This window comes from Pleuronectes platessa, chromosome 22, assembly GCF_947347685.1.
Source record: "Pleuronectes platessa chromosome 22, fPlePla1.1, whole genome shotgun sequence".
Lineage (NCBI taxonomy): Eukaryota > Metazoa > Chordata > Actinopteri > Pleuronectiformes > Pleuronectidae > Pleuronectes > Pleuronectes platessa.
Window position 1 is genome coordinate 6,654,835 of NC_070647.1, and position 25,841 is coordinate 6,680,675.

Genomic DNA, 25,841 nt, shown 5'->3' on the forward strand with positions numbered 1-25,841 from the left:
TATTCATGAGAAAGGCGAAAGGCATTATGCTGTCTGTTAGTGCTCTTTGCTTGCAAAAAGCGTTAAAGGCAATGGCTGACGGTTTTAGCGAGGGGAGGGATAGTGAAGCAGATTACAGCAGCGTTTCACTGACGGTAACGATGATGAAAATAACAATGAAGAAGATCCAGACAATGTGACTGCTGAGCCTCTGACCAGGGCTCAGTTCATAAGAGAACTGTATGAGGAGGAGGAGGAAGAAGAAGAGGGAGATCTTGGAGAGCTTTGCTAAATTTATTTATTTTATCTTTCAGGGAAATTGCAATTATTCAGAATGAATGACAAGTTTTTAAACTATCAATTGTTTTTATTTCATGTATCTGCTCCTAACTGCAAATGCATTATTTGTGGCCTTCTTGATGCCCGACCAAAATGCATGCAAGCCTTAAGTTGCCCACTTGTAAAATAGCAAATAAGGCCCAAATAGTCCAAAACATGATGAAAAATTTGCCCCTGTGTGAAAATTGTGGCCCCTTTATGTACCATGGTTTAGAAAAATCCTAGATCCGCCTCTGCTATAAATCTCGACTATAGGATATGAATAACACTGGTGCTGTGGCACAGATAACTGTGTCCCTGTAACATCATGAGAACGTTACAGACGCTGTAATCCCTTCCACTAAAGGGCAGTGGGCGGCGCGCACACAACGCGCCCGTTATTGCGAGACATATACATGTGAGGGCGCGCGTCCCCCCAAATCAATCCAGCCAGCCCGGGAGGAACCCGCTCTTTAAACCCAGACCGAGCCAAGCTGGGCCAAACCGAGCCGAGCCAATCCGAGCGTACAGAGGCAGCGGAGGAGCCAAGATGAGCTGGTAGCGCATCTTTTACGCACACCACCCGACCGCTCCGCCGCCCGCCCGCACGTCCGTCCCTTATAAACGCAGCGTCTGCCGCTCCGCGTTCAGTTCTCACGCCGACACCATGGAGACGCCACTGGCCAGGAGCGATGCGATCGTTTCCCAGCTGCTGCTCTTCTGCCACATCGGTAAGAAAGTGAGGAGGAGGATGAGGAGGAGAGGAAGGAGAGAAAAGGCGTTAATTGTGACTGTGGTGGTGGCTGACATGTGATGCTGTGTTCGATGCATTGAGCCCGTGCATGCGTTTGATTCCCACGGATTTTCTGCTCACTTCCCTCCGTCTTCCACTATCTGCAAAAAGATGCGTTTCTCACGTCGGTGTATGTTTCTGAAATGCGTGCCTTTCCCTCCGTGGAAACGTGTTCTCTGCCGCTAAATGTCCCCTTTGCGCTCAGATTTTGTTTTCCGTTCCCTCTGCAGTACGTGCACGGATTTCAATTCCCCGTGATTCAAACATGTTGAGCCATTTTTGCCCAAACACAAGTTGAAGTATGAATGAAATGTACCGTTGGGGCAGTGTGGTGATGCTCTGGTCTGTTAGTGGATGGCGGACCTGAGGAGATGTGCTCCAACTTTGAGTTCCTGCAACCGAATCCATCTAATACGTGTATATATCACATATTTGTTTGTGTCACGTTGTCCTGTAGTTAAAGACCTTCGACACGAGGGAGTCATTGCTCTAATATCCTGGCAATATGCATCAGTGGTGGATCTAAGTTTTTCCCGAGTCAGGGGCCATGAAGGAACCACAATTTACACAGAGGTGCCAAATACATGCATGTACAACATCCATGCACAATCCTTGATTCAGTAAGGTGCACATTTGTTGACTGAGAGAAAACACATCAATGATTTTTTTTAACTCACTGTTGTATTGCTAGAAGTTATATAATTTATTTTGTAATTTGTGTTGATGACTGACAGTACAGGGACGCTTAAGGGGCCAAGCATATTTCAGCCTCCCTGGCCCCCAATATTCAAATATATTCAAAGGGAAGGTTTGTGAATGCAAGTCCAGACATTTCTCCACATGTTTTTCATAGTAGTCTATGTCGACTGCTTTCACTGAAAAAAACAAACTATAATTAGTCCAAGAGTCAGTGGAGCAGATGTAAAATTTCAGATCCTCCTGAAGACATTCAAGAGAGTTGGTTCTAATTTGAGCAATTGGATCACAGATGGATAAGTTAAAAGTAGTATTTCCTTTTGTGTAGTTTGTTTACTAATTAAAAAAAAAGGAAAATAAGTAAGACATGCATTGCCCTTCAGTCAGTAGCTCAACAAGATGAATCATCGCTCGAACTAGAACATGTGGAGCAGTTTCACTCTCTGAGCATCATGTCCTTATCTGCACACTGACAACATTTGACCAGTTGAATCTGCAATATCACATTTGAGGAATAAACAGTTAGATTTAGTCTTTGCTTCCTGCAGGAAATTTATTTGAGGTTATGCTATAGTGGAAAATCTTTGGAGCACACTTAAGCTCTTTGAGGGGAAACATATAAATGTCTGCCAAATCAAGAAGAGGCACAGGAGAGTCTGGCTGATATATTGTCAGGGACAATATATTGGACAATTTAAGCAGCTTTATTGGTCTAGGCAGTTAATTTATAAAAATGCATTCCTGGCAGAATAAATTGGGATATACTGTATGCAAGGTTTGAAACAGTCCTGCTATTAAATGGTTTTCCCTCCAGAGGGCGCTGGAAAGAACTTTCTTCCATAAGTAAAATGCCCAACTCATTTACCTGTAGGACGTGGTCACAATGCTTTAAACTATAATCTCATTGGGTGTATGTTAAGACTATTGGCTGATATATTGTTATGGTTGTAGTTGGCATCAAAAGTAAAAAGGAAAATGTCTGACTTGGTGGATGGCCCCCCTGAACCCTCTGACAGACCCCCGTTATACTGCCTCCGCCCGGCCTCAGTACGGCTGTGGTTGACATTTTAATTTGACCTTTGAGGAAACAAATAGCTTAAACGTTGAACATCGATTCTTAACAAGGTTATCATACCGTTCAAATGAGGCTCAGGAGATGAGTCTCATGACCTTCATTTGAGGGGGAAGAGATCCGAGGTCCTGAGCACAAACCTGCATCTTCCATGTTTGATGAGATTTAGTGTGATTGGATTGAACCAGAAGATCCAATGAGGCGTTGTTTTTATTATTCTGTAACTTAATAAAGACACAAACGCTGATAGATATTGTGGGTGAGCTTTGTTGTTTGTCGTTTCTATCTGTCAGTTTAATATTTCCTTTTTATTATGAGTTCATTTCTCACTGTCCATTTCCAGCCCGTTGCTTGTTGACTCCTTCCTTCCCCTGTCATCACAGCAAAAAAACTGTTATTATGATAATGTTCCACTCAAGAAAGAGGCAAAATTGGCCACATTGTAAACAGGCGACATCATATAGATGCCTGGAGTTTCTTACCAACTCTTTCCCCAAAAAGTTCTGCTGTTGTTGAAACCACTTGGTCGTCTCGCTTGAACTATTAGCTCCACTGCCCCCAGAGATTTCCGGTGCTACTGCTCTGTTTTGCCTGTTTCATCTGTATCCGCAAGATTTGAAAAGACGTGCACAAAACGTCAGAAGGCTCTTAGAAGAACATTGAAAAACATTAGATAACAAAGATTCAAAACTACCAAGATGAACCTATAACTTCAGCAGTAGGACAGATTGCTGTTCATTCCATTTAAAAGGTGCGTACCTGATTATAACAGTTCTGACAACCTTTGTGCCAGCGCAGGGGATATCTAAGGTGATGTAGTTACTGGATGGTGTAATGTAGTGAGAGGAGATGTGGGTTCGTTTGGAAGCTTTACCAGTAGAGCTTGACTGTCTCTTCTCGACTGTAAAGATGTCCATCCAGCTGAGTGATACAGAGAACACTGATAAGTCTTTTGATACACAGGGTTCAGCTGCTGAGGTGCTGATGACCACACAGAATGTCTCTGTAGTCATGAATCTAGTTCATTTCCCTTCAAATGTTTATGTCAGAGATGCTGTTTCTTTAGTCGTTTAGAGGGAAAAGGAAATGGAGCATCCTCCGGCCATCTGTCCCACAATACGCCTGCTCACCTCTCAGCATCACACACTCACACATTTTCTTGCTCGGCCCTATCAGTCACACTCATCCGTGCAAAATCACACACACAAATCGCCATATTGTGAGTGCTCTTGTTGTGGCTTTTGCAGCTCAATGGACTCAAGTGTTCTAGCTGGAGACCTCCTCGTTGCCATATGCTTAGTAACAGCATGGTTCTCTCTCATAATATACACCATGCATGTGACCCACGGTGGTTCCACACCTGCTCCCCTGTCATTCCATACACACTGTTGTGCAGTAAGGGGGGGGGGGGGGGGACGTGAGAATGTGTTCCTGTGTTGATGCATCAAGTATCCTGACATGTGATATATTGTGATTCTGCTGGTTAGACATTTCAAAGTAATCAGCTCAGCGTGATGGTTTGGATCTGGGATCTTGTTCTGTGGTGGTCAGAGCACTTGACACCACACAGACCTCAGACTCCAGCGTTCCAAACAGGACATATTGAATCTGAAGCCTCCTGCCAGTGATCGCCTGCGTTAGCCGCTTGTTTCCAGTCGTTAGCATTCCCTCTCCCGAGCAGACCGCATTAGATGAGTCACTGTTATATTTGCAGGGGTTGCTCACAAGACATGGGCCTCAACGCCTTAAATGGCTAACACATTGTCGATTGTCTCGTTACAGTCATATATTTGAACATATATTTTAGTGGGATGTTAAGCCACAGTGATTGAATTGGAAGTGGTTGCCAATGCACTGTGGAATTAATAGATTGGTGGTGCATGGTGATTGGTTAGCTGGAGGGACACAGCCTGCCCGCAACAGGATCTATACTGAGTGCACTGCCACCATTCATTCAGCGTTAGTGTGTTTTCATGAGAGAAGAATACTTGTGTTTACTAAGGTGGCCGAGATGACTCACAGGAGCTCATTAATGCCACAGCGACAACACAACAGCAAATGAGGCACACAACGGAAACACAATCACAATGAAGTGACAGACAACAGATGTTAACGATGAAATGAGCAGAGTTACTAACTGCGGTCAAGTGAGCTGTCGTTCGTGGCTTTTGTAGTTGTGATGTGGATTTTGCATTTCTGTTATGCCTTCTGTAGTCAAGTTGTAGCTTTTGCAGTTGCTGTTTCTTTAATGTGCTTGTGTGTTATGTGAACTGTTAAACAAGAAAACCAACAAGAAATCTTGAAGCCGCAAAGAATCGAATCCAGCCAACGTGCCACCACGCACAGTGTCACAGCTCATGTGTAATGTTTAATGTGAGTTCAGTGATCATATGTTCTCCCAGTGAGTTACCATCTGGCCAACCAGTGCACTCACAGCGTTCGAACCATAGGGGTTGCATCCGGTGGCATAAGGGGATGCCTGATGGTGTCATACTAATTGCCTACAAAACACTGGCACACACATTCTGGTGCTCTTGGCATTCTGAATGTTTAAATCCATGAATTATATGAAGAAAACAGTGATGAGATACAATCAAATACCTCGTAGATAACAATTGGGATATAAGCAGTATTGATCAGATTTGTAAGGACAAGATAAAAAGCTGCTGATAATATGTTATTTATTAATTAGCATCTGGAGTCGTGAAATAAGTGGATTTCAAAAGTTAACGTCTCTATTCTGCCATCAAGTAAACGTTAATAAAACATCATTATGCAAAATATCAATGTTCCAGTCCAAAAACTCAGGCTACATCCATTCTACTTCACTCACTACAATCTCTGTCCACATGAGGGTTTTAGCTCCCTATCAGATTTATTCCCCGTCCATACTAACACTCCTGAAAACGCATATCAAGTAACAGCTCATGTACACTGGGCACGCACGTACCTGTGTAAACATGAAGCATTTGGTTGTTGGTTGCAAAAAGACCCCAGATTGCTAATCTTCTACACTTCTAAACATTTATATCTTTGTAAAATGCAGAATTTAACTACATAACAGATGTTTGCAAAGACAACAGGGTCAGCATCGCTGGTAATTTATTCTCCATGTTGCTTGATGTTAAGCTGACTGTACAGAATACAACACCGCTCTGGATTTTTCAAACTCCTTTGTTGTAGCGGCTCTAAAACTCCAGATCCCAGGCGTATACTTAGCAGAGTTGATGCCTTTTCAAGTTGTTGTAGGGTGGATGTTTCCTCGTACTGAGAACTGATTTGATACTGTTGTTTCCCAATCAATAAGTTTCCAAATCTTCCCAATCGTGATCAATAAGACAGTTATTATTCACCAGTTTACCTCTGAATGAAAGAATAGAAGTAAATAAAAGACACAGTGTTTAAATATGGGCTCATTTGACCAATACACCACCTGTTTAATAAGCTCAACAAGGTGGCATACACCACAAGGCCTCCCTCACTTAAACATTCAGTTATAATGAATGAAATACCACATTTATAAGGATGCTGCTGCCTGTCATTATTTTGGCAGAATTGGCAAATTGTGAACAGTTAATGATTTTGGAAATCCTCTGATTTGACACAGTGAGAGACTGGTCTGTTAACTTAGGGAACACTGGCACTAATATCCCACTGTCCATGCCAGAGCCTTGACTCATTTACTGAACCACTTCAGTTTATTTTTATTCCATCTATTCTCATCTCCTCTTTTATGTGACTGTATATAGTACAGTATACACTTCAGTATAGGGCAGTGAGATATAATTGCGTGTCTCCCTCCTTCTAGCTTTAACCCTGCTTAAGATGAGATTATGTTTGTGTGCACCAACTTATACTCATGCAGACTCACACTCACACACACACTCACAGCATGCTCAAGTCAAACTCTGTAAACCAGCCAAATAAAAATCTTCACTGAGGGAAATAAATCTTGTTAGCGCGATTTCCCAAAGCCTTCTTAACTGTCTGGTTTTGGCGGGAAAAAATATATAATCAGGTTTCTGTCTTTGGCATTCAAATTGGAGGGAAGGAGATACTGAAGTAAAAAGTTTCATTCAGATTGTTAAATCCTCAGAATGAGAGAAAAATTACTTGTTTTTAAAGTTTGTAGAGTTTCAGTTCGTGCTGACATTTCCACCACTTTGTTAAAAAAATCGTTTTAATGACAAACCTTTTAAAAATAAAAATGTACCAACTCAAAATGATGTGTAAATGTCTCACAATAGGAACTTAGTATCTCAAAGTTATGAGTTACCATCTCTTCATTGTAAGTTTGTTACCAATCAAAATGGTGTGATGCTGTTATTTTAAGGTATTCAAAAACGGGACTGTTGCTTTAATATCTCAATATAATGACTTATTAACTCGAAATAATGACTCAATATTTCATAATTTCGATTTAGCATTCAGAAATGGTCTGATTCACTATGCAGCAGACTTCATATCTCTTCTCTTAGTTTGAGAACCAAACTTGAAATATTTTCTGACTGTAGTGATAGAAGTGGGTTATCGTCACCACAGATGTTGCATTGAATAATTGATTGGCTGCTCTCTGCTGTAATATTTTGTCTTCCCTCCCTCTAACCCCCCCCCCCCCCTCTCTCTCACTGTCTCTACTGGCCTCTCCATCTAAAGCATTTTATTCACAAGTGCTCTTATTCTCCAATCCACTTAGCTGCAGTCTGCTCTCATTGTGGCTGCAGCGTACGGGCACGGTTATTTTGGAGCCGGTCTGTGCCATGAGGACAGCTGGATCTCTTTGATGCAGAGCGGCCTGGACAAGGAACTCAGCTCAGCGAAACACTTGTGTCACTCAAAAGTTTGTTCACTACTTACTGTGGTTGTTAGATATAGAAAAAAGGCTTAGAGATAGAAGTGGAATACAGTGGTTGATAGGTTTCTCTTGCAGAGCTCAACAGAGCAGACACAGATGTGAGGAGGCGTGGACTCGTCATTGACTCCAATATGATTTGTTTGCTTGGACGGATTGTTACTATTCTTTGTGGGACAAGGACCCTGCCATTCCTTCTTCCTTCCTCCGCCTCTTCATTTCATCCTGTCTGCCCGTGAAAGGTTTACAACCGGCTTTCATGGAGATCAGCAACATTAGTCGTCAGGTTTCCAATGCCGACCTCGAGTCACAGTGCTGAAATAGAAACTTCCCAAACAGCCCCTGCAGCATCATCCACTTCTTAACCGTTAAATCTCCATATCAAACAAATGCTCGTAGAGCTCCTCCTGAGTTATGAAGAGGCGAGGGGGCAAAGCGTATTTAGCTGTGACTGACAACATAAAAAAGGAGAAGTAAGTAATGCTGCAGGAGTTGTTTGAGAATTTCCTCTCCATCATAGTCCATTTTAAGACACACTGCACACTGAGGCCAAGGTAACTACAGCACCTGTTCCATAAAGCACCAAGCTAAAAACTTCCCAGAGCTGTTTTTAAAGGAAATAAAGGCAGTTCGTATTTGGGACTATAGTTCCAAGAAGCTACTCAAAATGAACTTGTACATAATACTTGTTGTATGACCAAGGAGTTAGGTAAATGTGTTAATGGCTGTTTTGAATGACCCCTTCGTGAAGAGCCAGCTATCATTAAGCGTGAGAGAGCAATATTCTTTTTAAACCTTAAATTAAGAATCACCTTAATAATCTATTGTTATAATTGTGACGTTTCAAAACATGAGAAGAAGGAATTTTTACCGCAAAGTTCAATCCCTGCGCACTCCCTCCCATCTGTACATCTGGGTGTGACCACTGGATTGGGATTTCAGAGTGCTACAGACATTTTCAGCACCCACTGGTTCTGAAGCTGTAAAGCTGCGAGGTGATGGGGTTTCAGATGCCGATCGACCATCTGACCAGCTTCCCTTTTTATTAATGACTGCTTTCCCAATGAGAACTCAGCATGACCTTCAAGTTCCTCCTGCCTGAGGAGTCATTAAAAATGTTGTGCTTTGTAATTAGTGTATAAAATAATGATTTGTGTTTGAGATCTTTCTCTGTAATTCTCTAACAATATGATTCTAAAGGAGGAGGTGAAATTGCCGTGACTAGAGGAAGGATATCGATTCAACATTTTTGGGCAGGGGAAGTGGGGATAACTAGCGCAGGAGTTTGAAGTAGAAAGGAAGGATGAAGACCGCATCACAGAGAACAAAAGGTGAAAAGGAGAGGAAGAGTGAAACCAAGTTGCTGAAACCACAGAATGCCAGCGCTCTCTCTGCATTCTCTCCAGCCGAAGAGGTCTGTCTGAAGTTACAGCCGCTGACAATGGCCGTCTGTCTCTGTCGGTGCCCACGTACAAAAGCCACCGTTGTGTTTTTAAAGGGCTGGCACCGAGGACCAAGGCTACCGGAGAGCCTAAGTCCTCAGAGAACCTCGCTGCCACTCGGCGGGCCGGCTAATGGAAGTACCAGACTTTGTGATGTACAAACATAGACACACATGGCCACACTTCAGCGTTCAGGGCTATTCCTAAACTCGGTGTACGCGTTAAGTTGGAGAAGTGACAACCAGACTGTTGACCTATAAGAGCTGGATCCGTCTGGTTCCATTGGCTGCTTATGGAACTATTTGCATTCACATGTGTGCTATGGAGCAGAGCTCGATTCATGACTGAACATGTTCCTTCCACAGTGCGTCACAACCACATTTTTCTCTGTTGTAAAGTATTGTTCTTTCTGTCATGGGGTTTCTGGGATTGACCCGCGTGGCCGTTGTCTTGCAAATGATGCACACACTGCGATTCAAAGCCTTTGTTTAACATCCATGGACCACCATCAGAGCACCATCAGCCCACCGCACCGCTCTGGTGACTTTCTCTGCCTGATGTTGCTAAAGGGGGGAACTGGAATTAGTTTGATTATTTTATTTCCATTTTAGAATATCAACAGTGGAACAATGCCCAAACTTTCTGTCTTAATTCGAAAAATACCTGCTTTTTTGTTGTAAAGGAGGCAGTAAGAGCTTAAATCTGCACAGTTAGTTGATTTGGCAACTAATGACTTAAATGAAATATATGGCTGTAATTTTGAAGCAAAACCATCAAACATCTGCAAGTTCCACTTCCTCAGTCAGCCTTCATTTCTTATATATTGCAATTAGAATCCTAGACCAGGGCGGCACAGTCCGGACACAGTTTTACAATGGACCAATATATTTAACATAAGAGATCTCTTACTTGGTGTTTTTCTCTGTTTCCGCAGTGTAAAGATGTGTGCTGCTCTTTTTGGATGCATGCTTGCTCACACCATTGTCCATAAAGTTTTTACCTTCCTCGCAGACATTCAGACATCGTAGTTTCAAATGCAGGTCTGCGCTCACCCACCAGGGGCATGCAATAGTGTTCTCTTTCATGCAAGAACTTATCTTCACTATTTAGTCTGTGTGCCTGTCACTCTATTGAACGTGAGAGCGACGTTTGTCCTGGGTCTGCTCATTTATTAAGAAATGGGTTCTTTCCTGACCCATAACTCATCCTTAGACCAAGTTTTTTTGTGTAATGCTGCATAACCTTCTTGGTCAAAGGCAACAAAGACATATTTAGAGTATTATCAGAGTGTTCCTTCCCTGTTTCAACTCCAATTTGATTTAATCTGAATTGATCAGGTGACATTAAACTAAGTTTGTGAGCCGGAGAGACAGAAAAACAGCTGCACGTGTAAACATTGGGAAAAACATTATGAAAGTCACAGAGGAAGATGAATAGCAAATTATCTTGTCAATGACCTTTTTATTATTCAGAGAATGGCTGAGTTCAAAGAGAGAAACAAAGACTGAAATTACACCAGAGAGTCTGCAGTTTTTTTTTTTTCTTCTTATAAATTTGGCATTTTGCTGCGGTGCTTTCGTTTCATGGGCTGCAGCGATTGAGTGAATGGGAACCAGCAAGTCTGATGAAAGTTAATAGAGGCTCCTCTATTGCTTTGTCGAGCGTGGAATTCAGAGACGAGCATAGTGGAAGTGAACTCAATCCAGCGCTGGGCCGACTTTCTTTTTACCAGTGAGAAAGTTCATGAGGGGGCTGCAACTGTGACCAATCGGTGGGTTGAAGTTTATTAACCCCCACCAGCCGACCGCCCACTGTTGTCACTTACACACATACACACATACACACACACACACACACACACACACACACACACAAACAAACACATTTCAATGGAGATCTTTGGGAGGACACACATGCACACATTATAAGAATCATTGAGTGAATATATTTTTCATTTGAAAAAGGACATTTTGACATAAAACTGAAAAGCTGTACAATTTCATATGTATATGATATATATATGAAATGTTTAAACTCATTATAAAGGCTGATTAATGCTTTTTTAAATTACGATGAAAGGAGATGTCCCTGAATCATATGACATACTACGTGTATATTAAGAACTCTTTTTGAATCAGGTAGCCTGAGTAGGAACTAGGAAGTGAACACTTAAAGCAGAGAAACAGACGAGACACTAAGACAAACTGGCCACTCTAAAGTCCAATAAACGTGTGCACGTTTTTTTTAGCGTAGGGGTTATGTTTGCAGGTCTAAGGCTGCATATGTGTCCAAATACGTGTCTTTGTGTTATTATCCCAGCGTGTTTGTGTTTGCTAGCGCAAGTCTGCTGCCTGCCAGACAAGTGAGGAATTGGGGGCGTGACCCCCCACTGAAGGATAGAGAGGCGAGGGGATGGTTTTGTATCCATGGCGATAGAGAGAGTCGGAGCAGCCAGCCGACAGGAAGTCAGGGTGTTCCGCACGCCATCGGGGGGCCCCTCTGTTGTCATGACGCTGTGAACTGTCGTCATGGAGATGTAGCTGATTGAGTCTGAATGCTGATGGAAAACATGTTGACTGGATTCTTTAGTAGATCATCCACAGCCTCGACACTTGTTGATAAGCTGCTGATTTCAAAGTTACTGAGTTTAGAAGTATAACTTACTTCTAAACTCTTCGCAGATGAATTCAACTAAATGGGGTCACTCTTTTCGGTTGGTGTCCGAACTTTTTAAATTAAACAAAAAACAAATATTATCTTTCATCCCTTTAGAAAGCCAGATGTCCTTATTTTTCTTCCTCATTGTTCCTTCTAAGCGTTCCGTTTCCACAGATTTAAAACAGGAGCGGACTTCAGGCTCCGCTCTTCTCTTAAACCACTGATCAGAGCTTTCAGATACCAGAACATCTGAATGATCTTCACCAGAAGCTGCTGTATGAGTTTGCAGCTGTGCTCCACTGAACTCCTACGGGATTACTGTTCACATACTGTACACACACACACACACACACACACACACACACACACACACACACACACACACACACACACACACACACACACACGCTGTGCAGTCTTTTCTCAATTTGTACCAAGCAGATGGAAATGGTGCATCTGACTGCTCTAACTAAGGCAGATTAGTGACTCAGACACACACACACTCACACAACTGAGGTGGACATGCGCAATCATAAAAGCTTAGAGGATTAAGCAGAATTTGCTGCCTGGATGCACAGAAAACACATGGATGAAAAACTGGGATAGCAGGTCTATATGCGTTGGTATTTAAATACGTTATGGTCGTCCGGTGGGTGTCAATAAACTTTGTGGTAATATTAAAATGCATTAATCAAATAGCTGTCATTTCTTTTTTTAAATAACCTTAGAATAAAACACACAAAATACTCTGCTTCTAGGCAATGCAGTAGATATTGATGCCCTCCTCTCTACAGTGACTTACAACAATCAGCCATTTGTACATTTAATCTGTCTGAACCCAAGGTCTGAACATCACTCAACATCCTCCACAATCTGCTCTACATCCAACTTTTCAGCTCAAACTAAAAATAAATCCACATAATATTTGAGATTAGAAATATTTTAATTGAATTCAGAGTTAGGTTACCGATGTAATGATGTATACATAAAACCACTTTCTTACATTAACAAGGATACGTGTGTCGAAACTTTCACACCTGGATAGATGGTCCGTGTTTGCCCGTGTCTGGATCATTGCACGTGTGTGTGTGTGTGTGTGTGTGTGTGTGTGTGTGTGTGTGTGTGTGTGTGTGTGTGTGTGTGTGTGTGTGTGTGTGTGTGTGTGTGTGTGTGTGTGTGTGTGTGTGTGTGTGTGTGTGTGTGTGTGTGTGTGTGTGTGTGTGTGCGCGCGCACGTCTTTTATTCATAGGTTTTTTGATAAGATATGTGCTGCCTGCCTGGTTTTGATTTCCAGTTGTAAGCAGAGATTTGAGGTCAGTCCCCTGCAGGGCCTTCACCACTCACAGCTCATCGGAAATATCTCAGCTCCAGGGTAAACTGTGGAGGAAACACGCTCATCCATTCCCTTTACATTTGGCTTTAACCCAAGCTTGGGGGTGATTGGAGCGTAATTGGGCAGCTCAGAAAAAAAAAGAGGGGGGGGGGAAGTCAAACTGTAACAGCGAAATGTGCTGACGAGGATTAGAAACATTCAAATTTAGGCCAGAGAAAAAGTGATGAAAGGAGCTCTTGCTGTTTGCTTGAGTAGGTACAAGTATGAAGCCTTGGATAATAAGTGACCATCTGTCATCAGGCAAAACGTGAATCCACTGGAAGTCATGTGTAAATATACTCACTTTCATTGTGATCTGGATGAGTCCAAGTCCTTTGGTAATACATTACAATATTGAGGATACGTATCTATATTTTTTTGTGCTGAAACATGACTAGAAATCCAAATTAATTCTCCTGAATCAACATTCATTTTGTCATTTATTCGTGATAAAGTGACAGATTCATTGCTAATGAAAGGAAATGGGGTAGCTGCATGTCACCGATTGGCTGCATTAATAACAAAATAAGTAGTTATTCAGAAAGGTTTTACAGCTGAATAGCTTCAGATTAAGGAAGCCTGAATCTCGGCTTTCATTTAGTGGCTGAATATCTAATTATCGGAGCCTCTTTTCATTACATCCGTGCTAGGCGGTAGCAGGCCGGTGTATAATTAGTGGTGTCTGTCTGTGTATCTGTCTGTCACAGCCATTACTCGGCCAGTCTTAATCCAATTTGGATTAAACCTGGAAAATTGCTTGGGAGTACAGACAGGAGCTGCACTATTGATTTTCTTTTTCTTTTTCAAATCCGTCAAAGGGCAGTGGCACAGCATGGGATCATGGGAAGTTTCAGCTTTATGCGGAGGCCTGGGAAATGCACTGAAAGCACATACAGGCATCATGACATGGTTTTTAATTCTGTTACAAATTGTAGTCATACATATTTAAACATTTGATGTAATATATAACTAATAACACTAAAAAATGTGTTGTCAGGTTACATAGACAATGTTGTGCCACCATAGAATCTCCCTGGGTTCAAATTAATTGAATATAAGGTTTTCTTTACATACAATCTGCAGTTGAAATAGTGGATGGAAAAGATACTTTTGTAATGTATCATGTACTGACCTGTGCTGTCACTGTGGGCATTCTTCATTTAAAATACTGCCAGATTATTCTGTCTGCAGTTTAATGTGAGTAGGGAAAACTGTGCCAGTGTGATTACAGAGCACAGAGCACATTACAGAGTCATTTTACATTTGTCGCACTAAAGCGTTATGCAAAGGATCAGAAATGTGTCCGGCTCCATGATGTACATGTGATACCAAAAACAAAAACCAGATCTACGAGCTCAGCCCATGACGACTGTGGCCGCCCCCCAGCTGTCCACCTCCAATTACCTTAAATCATTCTGAACCCTTTGTCCTTTTCCGACCCGACAGATACCTACCCAGAAATCACTGTCCAGTTGTCAGCAGTGTGTGTTTTTGGTCGCGGCCGAGTTTTAAATATCAGACCAGTTTGGTTTTAATGGTCGTTTGTGGAGCCAAAGGTCTGCGAGGAAAGTCTGTGATACCCCACAAGGCTGGACATAGAGGGGGTGTTACCTGACACTGGATGTGTGTGTGCATGCATGTGTGTGAGCGTGTGTGTGCACATGTGTGCTTTTTAACCCCGGCAGCTGTTCGGCTGTATTATCACCTCCAACACGGGGCCCCAAATTCTCACGGTCACCTACACACACACACACACGCACACACAGATTCCAGTGATTGGCTTGTCTGATAAGGTTTTATATTGCGGCTTTAATACCGTCCAGTCCCTGTGGAACAATGCTGGGTTTGTTTAATGCTCCGAAACAATATCCTGCATTTAATATGGAGCCTAATCTCGTTAACTCACAACCTGCGCGGCTGGACTTCACCGTGAGGTCGGTTCAGTCAGGCGGACATGAGATGACCGGGGGACGTCTTCCTCATGCTGCAGCGTTAGCGTCAGGACACAGGCGGACCATGAAGGATCCCAAAATGTCTGATGAGATCATATAAACATGCATACAATTGAGCTTTTAAATTTATACATACATCTGTTTTCTATATGAAGGATTGGGATTTAGTTTAGTGGTTAATATTGTCTCAGAAATTTAACTAGATGAGTAAATTATGATGGTGTGTGCTCTCCTACCAATATCTGTTTATGATCACGGATATTACAGCGGCTCTCTCACTTGTCTGTGTGTAACCGTGCTGTTAATGGTCCAATGATGACACGCAGCCAACCAGACAGCGGATGACAGAGTAAAACGTGGTAACAGAAAAACGGTGAGACAGTGAATGAGGGAGAAGTCGAGCGTTGTAATTTAACCAGCTGACACTCAACGCAGCTGAATGCTATATAAGTTATAGCATGGCCTCTGGCGGTATGTACGTGTGTATCTGAGTGTATGTGTGTGTGCGTGTGACACTGAGGTCAACAGGTGTCACGTTTCCCGTGTTCATGTGTGATCCGTTATGGCAGTTGTCATCTGCCAGGCCTTTCACTTAGCAGAAGATATTTACCAGTCGTTAGTTTTACTTGTACGCAAGGATTTCTGTAGCATGTAGTTGAGAGCAGCCAAATTCTGAGATTCATCGCCAAGCTTATTTAGTTTTATATATAGATGTAAATATCAAATGTGTGTGTGTATTTGTGTGTGTCTCTTACAAGGTTATTTTAACTTCAGTTTGAGTGGGTTAGACCAAAGGATATAATATCAGTTTATTCCATATGCTTTTGTTATGTTATGTCACCGTGAGCCTTGCTGTCAGTTACAGTTAATCATGTAGTTGCGGTCGCAGTGGCCTTTTGTACGTTTAAATGATTTTCTATTGTGCATTTTCAAAGTGCATGGAAGATGTGGAGACTGTAACCCTCCTCACATTAACCATTAGACAAACTGCAATTCCATATTTCTATATAATTTTCCATCTGGTTACCTCTAATTAGGGGTTTGATTGGCACCTTATTTAATTAAGTCATCTCATTTCTCCTCTTGTTTAATGGCCCAGGCCAATCTCTATTATAATGTTAGCATAACAGCAGTGGATGCAAATTATCTTAATGTTGAATGAAAATCTCACTAATGTTTGAATTGATTCAGTCAAGGACTTAAGATAAGAAGCAATGCATTTGATCAGATACCACTTTGGGGGGAAATACCTAAAATACTGAAAAATATGTTTGCTCTGATACGTGGTTTAACGTCCACCTCACTGGCTCAACATGTTTCCACCATATGTTTACATCCTTATTCTTTAATGGGTGATGGAATGTTACACCTGCTTTAGCACTGACTGTCAACATGTCATTTTAGGATAAATGAAGAAATGACAAATGCCATCATCTTCCCAGAGAAGGCAGTTACTAGTATGAACCTTCAGACTAAAAGCTAAATCCGCAGATTCATTTTCCTCTTGAGGGTTGAAGCTTCCTGTCCCTGAAGAAATCAGAGCTTCATTTAATAGTAAAACATTCATCACATCTCTTGTTACAAAAATCAGATTGTTGTTGTGTAAAGGCGGCTGATGAATGATTCCCTGATCTGAGGGCTTCGGGCTCAATCACCCTCAGGGGTCCTGTTGTCCAACACTGTGCTATTCATCAGTATTCAGCTGGGACTGTCTCACTTCTCCCAACACTAATAACACAGAGCCGACTGCAGCGTAAACCATCTCAGGCTGTTGCTGCATGAAATTCGAAAAACCCACACTAGTTTCTATTAGACTTTAATTTGATGCGTTTACAGCACAGGCAGAGTTTAAGGTACCGTGTGATCCAATAAATGCCTGAGGGTTCACAAACTCAAGTCGAGCAAGTACTGTATCAGCAGAAGTTTTTCACTCAGGCATCCTCATTTAATGGAAAGTTCATGCCCTGTCTCTAGGGTCATTGAGAGGCCTTCTAGGAAACGTAAAAAAAATATACAAGTAACTGAAGAAGTGTAAGGGCCAAGAGCAACAGTCTCCACCATAACAGTACATTTCAGCACTCCATCAAAAATCTCTCCTGGAATGAGGGGGAAGCGTGACGAATCGATGAAAGTGGATCTGAGGAGAGACATTAAACTGTTTGAGAGAGCGAGAGTAGAAAGGTTGTAGAATTATCACCTTCACTCTCAAGAACCTTGTCCACGTTTTTTTGTGCGAGTCTCAAACTAATCATTATTTCTTCAAAAAGCAAAACCTGACGTGAGAGAGTTGTTTACCTGACCGAGGGATAGATAACATAAATTTAAAAAAAAGTTTACATGCAAATCCCGGTCCTTGCTCTTCTAATTGTTTGTACCTGACCCCTTTGTGCTCTCCTTTTTCATTCTATAGTCTATTTTTCAGCCTTGGTTTAAATCCCTTGCTCTCCAGTTCTTATTTGGTCTCTCGTTTAAATGTTTTATTGTATTATACAATATTGCTATCGCCAGCATTGTGGATTGAATTTTCTATTAATTATTTATTGCTTAACTACTAAAATAACTTTTGCCATGATACGTCTTTTAACATCCACTTGGTTGATGGTGAGAAGTGATGCTCTTCACTGATCACTAGCCCTCTGTGTGTTTCACCACATTGTTTATAAGTGGTGCTCTTGTAGAGAATTATGCTCAGCGACTGACACTTCAGTATGAGGGTATCAGGTGTCTGGCAGACACACATACTCATTTCACTTTGCGTCATTGTTCTCTGACTCACAGCCCTGGACTCATCCTCTCTCTCTCTCTTGTTAACATGTAGGACACAGTTGAGGCTGAAGCATATTGTTATGACAGATTCACAACTGGAAACCAGTACTCCACTCCATCGTGTTTAGGTCTGTGCCTGTTTCATCAGAGATGCAGCAGGAGTGTGAGCGAGCGAGGCGGATGCAGAACATTGCTGTAATGCAAACCCGCATGAACGTTGACCGTTCCCTGGATGAATAGAACTCCTTCCACTGAACCTTCTCGTCGCTGCAGTGGCAGTCACCTAAACCTTGAGTGTCAGGCCTCCGAAGCCTCCTGGGAGATCCGGTAAAGCGGATTGAGTGCAGATGGGTGGAATAACACAGTGATTCAGCTGTGAGCTTCATGCATGGTCAGCCTGCAGCAATGAAGCCCGCTGTGCTCTTAGAGCTGAGCACCGGTGTCTCTTTTGCTGCTGGCTGTCGGCCCGTGCAGTTCTGGCTCATCCCCTCGTTCCTCTTTTATATGCAGACAGCTACTGTGTGTGTCTCTGAGCTCTTACCATGAGGTCCCCACAGCCGAACTATGTGGAACACACATTACCTCAATTCATAAACACAAATGGGTCGGACTCATTATGTTTATTGACTTGGACCTTGTTGTTTTTGGATGTATATCTTTGTTTGTACTTTTAGGTCTTTATATCCTGTTTCACTTTGAAGCTTTTCTTTCCTCCTGTAAATCACTTCCCGTCTTTGTCTGCCTTCCAGCCTTTTGCATCACTCTTATTGGGTTCACCTGCACTTGTTTCCTTTATACACAAGCTACCTGACTGTTAAAACGTACCTGACATGCCTACTTGAATCCAAATGAGTTCTCAATATAAACGTAATATGTCATATAATTCAGGGACATCTCCTATGATCATAAAAACAGCATATATCAACCTTTATAATGAATTCAAAACCGCTGAATTACACTTTTATATCCATTATCTTGTTATTTAGTTCTCATACATAAAAGTACATTTAAACTCACGGTTTCCTTTTCAAATAAAAAATATATTCACACATTAAGCCAATGATTCCTATAGTGTGCTTGAGTGTTTTAGTGTGTGTGTGTGTGTGTGTGTGTGTGTGTGTCGCACTCAGTAACCAAGGGCAAATTAGATTAAAATCCCTCACAGTGTGATGTTAATGAAGCCATTATTGACACCACAATCCCACAGTCAACTCCATTCTTGGCTCCTTCTCCCTTTTCCCCGCTCTCATTCATTTCTCTCATCAGTCTCTGCTGCTTTGTGCCGACATGAATGTAATCATCAGATACACTGGAGTTATATAGAGAGCAGTGTGAATGATGCTGGAGCTTCACAGTACACTCTGATATCCACCTTTCATTCACCTTTTTTTTAAGTCTTTCTTTTCTGAAACACGTTCCACTTATATCACAAAGACATTTCGGTCCATCCGTCTTCAGTTTATATTTTGTTATTGGTCTAATATATGTCAGAGTGATTATGTGTCCGAGATTTAATATATCATTTCTCTGGAGACTTATCCAATAGATCCACATTCCCATTCATCATTTTTATTTTTTTATTGAGATTGAACTTCCATGCTATTAACCATGCTTTGGATTAATCTTTTTAGGACTAAGAATCGAGTGACCCAGATTTTTTAAAAGAATATATAGGTTTTGTTTGAAACTCTTCTACTGATACACCTGGCATCCAAACTACTCCTTAGTTTTATAGCAGCTAAATCCGAGAGTTTGGAAACCTTGCTGTCCCCATTTTAGTTTGAAAACTCCAGGCCTTCATTTTTAGTCAGGCGTAGGCACTCGTCTACTTGGCGATCGGTTCTTTATGGTCACGATGTTGCCTTCGCTGATTCGTCTCGCTTCTGTCACATGACCCCCTTTTCGGGAGAAATCAACCAGCACAAGTCTCAGCTACCAGTGTAAAACTCGACGTGGATAATCACAGCTAGAAGTTAAATTACGATTGTGTGGACGGAGATCCTTTTAATTAAAAAATATAATTTTCCGAATGAAATTGTAGCAGTATGGACATAGAGACCCATGAGTAGTTTGTTTTTAGTTCCTCATGAGGTTCAAGCAATCTCCAAAAACCCTCAAAAAATTAAATATTTATTACTGGTAGTATCAGTCTCGTATGGAAAGGGAAAAGGAGCCAAAATGAGTGAGATTCAACATTAAAATCCCCTTGTGGCTGCCTCAGTATCAAGGTTTGTTGAATATTCATTGATGCAGAAGATTTTACAGATGACACGGGAGGGAGGGCGGGGGGGGGGATGCATTGCATCGCATGTCTTCAGTGGCTCAGCAGCACACGGTTTGTTAAAAATGTAAGCTGTTGCATATGTGCGGTAATTTGCCCAGGGTTTTCTTTTTTATTATTATCCGGCTTTATCCTGCTGCCCCTGTTTTATATGCGGAGTTCATCTGTGCTGCATGGACAGACTAAATGTTGTGCATATGATGATAGCTGGCTGTGACCTAAATCTAACACGATACGGGGCTTTCATCTTCTTACAGGACAGGTTTTTTAATACCTCTGTGTGCTGCAAAAGATCAAAAATGAAGGGATGTGTTGTTGTTTTTATTCCCTTTATCCACTTCTATCCATATTTTTATATATTTTTTTCTTACTCACTACACACTAATCACACAACAATAAAATATGTTGGTATAATGGGGGGGGGGTTGTCTGGCTCAGCAACAGGCCTCATTACATTGTTTCCTGATTCCATGAAAAACATCAGATTTGCCATCTGTTTATGTGTTAAGTGCCTTACAGGATCATTGTAGTGCACATGCACACATTAGCTCAGCTGAGGCTCAGGAGGAAGAGCTTTTTCTAAACAGAAGGTCGGCGGTTCGATCCCTTGCTTCCTCAGTCCACATACCGTTTAATAACACAAAAAAAATATTTCTAACTCTAACCCTGTATGGAAGTGATGATTGCTATCACTGCTGTATGTCCCCGCCTATGTGAAATCCTTTAAAAAAACGTTGGTATTGGCTTTGAAGTCTTGCATATGGTGCATATGGCATTATACTTGTGGGACTTTCCAGTGTGAGAATGTTGCCAAATTGCACTTTAGCTTATAATCTGACATTTTGGCTTCCGTGAATTTAGCTAGCTGGCTCTGGCCATCTTCTTCGCTGTCCTAGAAACAAAACTTGCCAGTGGCAGTAGAGCACGACTTCTGTTCTGAAGCATCAAAGATAAGTGATTTCGGAAAAAAGGAAAATGGCAGTTTTATGTGGTTAAAACTCATGCAATTTGAAAACGTGATATCGGATATCGTAAATTTGCACACTCGTCGATACTTGGCTCTGCTTTTAAGCAGTAATGGCGACATATTGATGTTAGTACAGCTGTGGGTGTGAAGGATGTGTGATCGACCAGGTGATTTGTATGAATGTCATGAGTGACTTGTGCTGTAAAGAATTTTAAGTGGTCAAAAAAAAACTGAAAAGTGCTACAGTCCAACTATCATTTGACCACATTTGACTCTTAAAATAATGAGGATGATTTTTGCTCTCAAGCACAATTTTTATTTCAATCAACACTCTTACATTATTCAGATGCCATTAACTCACTCTGCTACAGATCGAATGATTTATAAGGTTGGCACAGCGTTCGTGCCGGGCCAACTATGTGGACTATTATATAACATAAATTCTCTGTAATCAGTTTATTTATTGACCATTACATGCACCAATGACTGTTGCTGACAAGATTAGCAGGAAGATATAAAGATATACATGTATAAAGAAAGTGAAAATGGGGAGATAGACTTAAGTAGTTACTGAGGAAGAGTGTGTTTGTGTGTTTGTGTGTGTGTGTGTATGTCAAGGAGCAAGAGGAGAGAGACACTGAGCTTTCAGCGAATGTTCAGCTTGTTCAGCCTTGAGGCAAATCGCACTCACACCAATTCACACACCCATTTCTCCACCTGTGACTTCATACATCAAAATATCCTCCACTGTCCCTGAGTGAAAATGACTACGACAGGAGAGAAAGGTGTGCGTGTGCGTGTGTGTGTCTGTGTGTGTGTGGGTGTTAACAAGACCGCAGGTTAGTGTTTTGTTTCCACCACATCTCAGAAACATCATAAATCATTTAGACCTTTATTAACATTAACAATGCCCAACGGCAGCTCAACAAATTCAAATGAAACTTATGACCCAATGAACACAACATTAGTCTTTGGTCTGTTGTAAATGTAGCTGTTGTTACAGAGGCTGAACATTTCAGTCAGAGAGGAATAGTGCGAATAAAAAATGACTAGATATGAGACGTATCCCCTGAAGCTTGTCATGTATATGTCAAAGCCACACAGCAGCTGGTCGGCTCATGGTCCCATTGGTCAGTTGGTTTTGAAAATAAAGAACAACTCTCATAATAATTGTGTGTCTCTCTCTGTCTTTCTCCTGTAGTCGTGGCAGTGGAGCCGCTGGTCCGAGGCCTGAAGAAACTCCCAGAGGACATCGACTGGTCGTACTCAGGTCTGTACCAGTCCATTTTGAACCTTTTCCATTTCCTGTCCGTACAATTGTAAAACCGTTTGTCATGTCACTCTTACGCAAGCGTTGCACAGCTGACAGATTCCCAGTGTCCTCAGTGGTAGGATGTGTTAGACAGGAAGTTGGATTGTTGAGGGTATACGTGTGCAGAGAACATGTAAAAAGGCAGCATCAGCTCTGTACAGTAAGTAAAAGGATAAATGCAAAGTCAAATACTTTGATCAATACATAACAGTACTAGAATTACAAAGAAATATACAACTTGCTACTGATTGGCATCCATTACAGTCACATAGTGTATCTGACAGCTCTATAGGGATCAAATCAGCCCAGCATATCTAAGGCGCAAGATACATTTCACAAAAACAAATGTATTTCTTTTTTCAGTGTGACAAGCATGCCAGCATTTTTTATGAGCAGTCTTTTGTTCCTGACCAGGAGTGTGAATGTGTCCCCATGGGCCGGCCTAGAGGAAAAGCGCTGCACCCAGCATGTTTGCACAGAGCGGTCTCCCTTTATTTTGCTTGGCTAGTCCAATTACTTCTTGTGGAAAATCTCTGGATTTCAGAAAGGTGATGATGTGGTCCCTGTTGCTTCTTTTCATGTAACCAGTCAGATGATGCAGGACTCGTCCCCTTGTTACCCAGGAATGTAGAGGCTTGTACTGGCCGCGTCACGGCAAAGACAGCACAGCCTGTTTGAGGGAGTTGATCGGCCTGACACCTGAATGCTGCTGTTGGGTGTTGGGCTTTTTTCATCATACGTGTTGTAAGAGTGTCATTATTTGTGGAGTCATCACAGCACGACTCCTTACTCTGACAGGTTCAACAATACAAAATATAAACGTCCTCCAATTGGTGCTTGAAGTGGTGGTTTGCTGCCAGGGCTTGATTCGGGTGACAACAATGGCAGCTGAGCACTGCACATACTGCAGCCTGTCCAGGTGCATGCTGGGTACCCCGTATAGAAGGTGATGAAGGCATGGTCAGGGTCACTGATTGCTGTTCTTTTTCAATTTGAACTGTACATGTAACAAAAACTGTTTCTCTAAATGACTCAAATTGGACTCTTCAACCATCAATCATACAGGAAGCTAAAGGTGGGTTGTTCAGGTTGCCCCCCTGCGCAGAATGCGCAAGAGACTGGTTCATCAGCTCCAACAGTCTAATTATCACATAAACTGAAGGAATAATCTATTAACATCTCCCGAGGGAGCCCAGATCTGCCTCGGAGCATATGGTGAGATGACATCAGCTAACCCGGCACGGAGCCCCTGCCGCGCTAAGCTGCGTTCCGACAGAAACAAAGAAGGTAATGGTCCCAGAGGGAGAGATTAGCTTCTTAGTGGTCAGGGGGAAGGAGGATGAGCGATCTGGCTCAACAAGTCGTCAGTTGGCTAAACACAAAGCTATTCAACTTATTAACCTGCAACCCAAATGGATTGCTGGGGACAATAGACACGAGTGGCTGAAATTCTTGTTCCCTCCCCATCCAAACTGAACTTGACAACCACTCTGTAAGAGATTCAATCCAATTCTAAAGAGTTGGGCCCGAGGATGGGAGTTAATCTGTATGTGTGCGCCTGCCATAACATGACATTTTGAGTGGCCAGTCACAGTGTTTCTTGGCAATGCTGTTGTCCAGTAAAGTCTTTGGCTCTGTTCTATGAGCTGCTTGAAGGGGAAGCCTGCCTAGAAAGACACATAGTGACATTACAGTGTCATGGAAACAATCCATGTCATCCATCTTTTTCTACAGACTATGGTTCTGTGCGGAACAGAGCCAGAGTGGAAGTGAAGCAACTGTGCTTATATGAACTTGTTAATTGAACCATTTAAAATGAACTTGGCGCACAGCGTTTGTGTGAAACCTGTTAATGAGCCAGTGCAGTGACTCAGTCCAGATTCACCCACATGCACCCAGGGATGCCATGAGATTTTGTTTATGTGACTTGTTCCCACTCATATTTGACGAAGCAGCAGGAATGTCAATAAATCCAGTTTTATAGTTTTTCTCCCTCTCTGTCAATCCTTAAAACCAATTCTGAGACACAGACACACACACACACAGAGACACACATGCATACACAAACACTGTTTGTCCAAGTGTAATAGAATTTTTTTGTATGGATGAAAAAAAATTGGTTTAGAATTAGATTCGAGATTTTCCCATATTGGCTCCCTCACATTTCCTTCTTTCGCTCTTTCATCTCTCTCTCCCTCTCTCTCCCTCTCTCTCTCTTACTTTCGTTCTCTCTTTCATCTCTCTCTCTCCCTATCTCTCTTACTTTCTTCCTCTCTTTCTTTCTACATGATATTCAGAACGTTTCAATTTCCCCTGTGTTGCAGTTCATCACAGCTGAAGGCCTCTCAGTGGCAGTTAATTTGGATTCACTGTAACTTCAGCCATTCTGCTCTCTCGCTGTGTGTGTGTGTGTGTGTGTGTGTGTGTGTGTGTGTGTGTGTGTGTGTGTCGGTGTGTGTGTCGGTATGTGTGTCGGTGTTTAGTGTGTGCATGTGTTCACAATCTTGTTTTTCGGACCAGCTCTGTTACGTACCCTGCGTTGTGCACTGAGCCGTGAGTAAAAGCATTAACATTTGAAAGAGGCGCACTTCATTGTGAGGCACCGTGCACAGCTTTTTAGTTAGGTCAGAAGTAGAGGGGGACAAAAGGAAAATAGAGGCAAATAAAAGAAAGAGGGCGCCAGGAGAGTGAGAGGGTGAGTGATGGAGAGACGGAGAGTTGAATTTGACAAAAAGAGCTCCAAAGTGAAAGGACGAGAGAGGCGGAGGAGGAAGGCTTTAAAGTGGGCTACATCAAAACCTTTTCAAACTGCTTTTGTTTAACAAACTGGTTGTATGATCCAATTTTTTATTAAAGGTTCAAACTCGTAATTCAGTCAAACACAATCACATAGAAAAGCTATCTGTACTATACATACTAGTTCACAACAAGCCAACCAATCATCATCATGCAGGAGAAAGGGTTAATTATAGATCAGCAGTGTTGGATGCAGTAAATGGTGGGGGGAAGGCACATGTTGCAACAAAGTCCTTTTGTGAGATATACAATCTGAACTGTGTGGAGCTGATGGATTGATCCGGCTCCGATCTGAGAGACAGTTTTCCTTTTTTCTTTTGCTCATTTGTTACAATTCTCCATATTTTAAAGTCTTAGGAGAAAGGCACCAACTCAAAAGTTAAGGTAACAGGCGTTTCTCATGTGTATTCTCCTTTCATTTTCCAAAGCTGTAGTTGCATTTGAAAAACATCTGCGCTACCTCAGTAGTGCTTTCAGGAAATGTAGTTAGATGTCTGGTTCGTTTTCTTTTTTTTTGTTTTTGTTTGTATGTGGATGCCTCTTTCCATCAGAGCCTGACTAAATATCTGAAAGCAACAAAACAGA

The 25,841-nt window shown here is 42.0% G+C and overlaps 1 protein-coding gene across 1 annotated transcript in view; it reads left to right on the plus strand.

Moving 5' to 3' along the window:
* Positions 1 to 964: 964 nt before the first annotated feature.
* Positions 965 to 25,841, plus strand: part of ptprz1b (protein tyrosine phosphatase receptor type Z1b) — a 65,339-nt gene continuing 40,462 nt past the window's right edge. Inside the window, exons 1-2 of the mRNA XM_053415451.1 lie at positions 965 to 1,028; positions 22,338 to 22,418. Of these exons, the coding sequence (XP_053271426.1) occupies positions 965 to 1,028; positions 22,338 to 22,418 (145 nt within the window). The remainder of the gene's footprint in view (positions 1,029 to 22,337; positions 22,419 to 25,841) is intronic.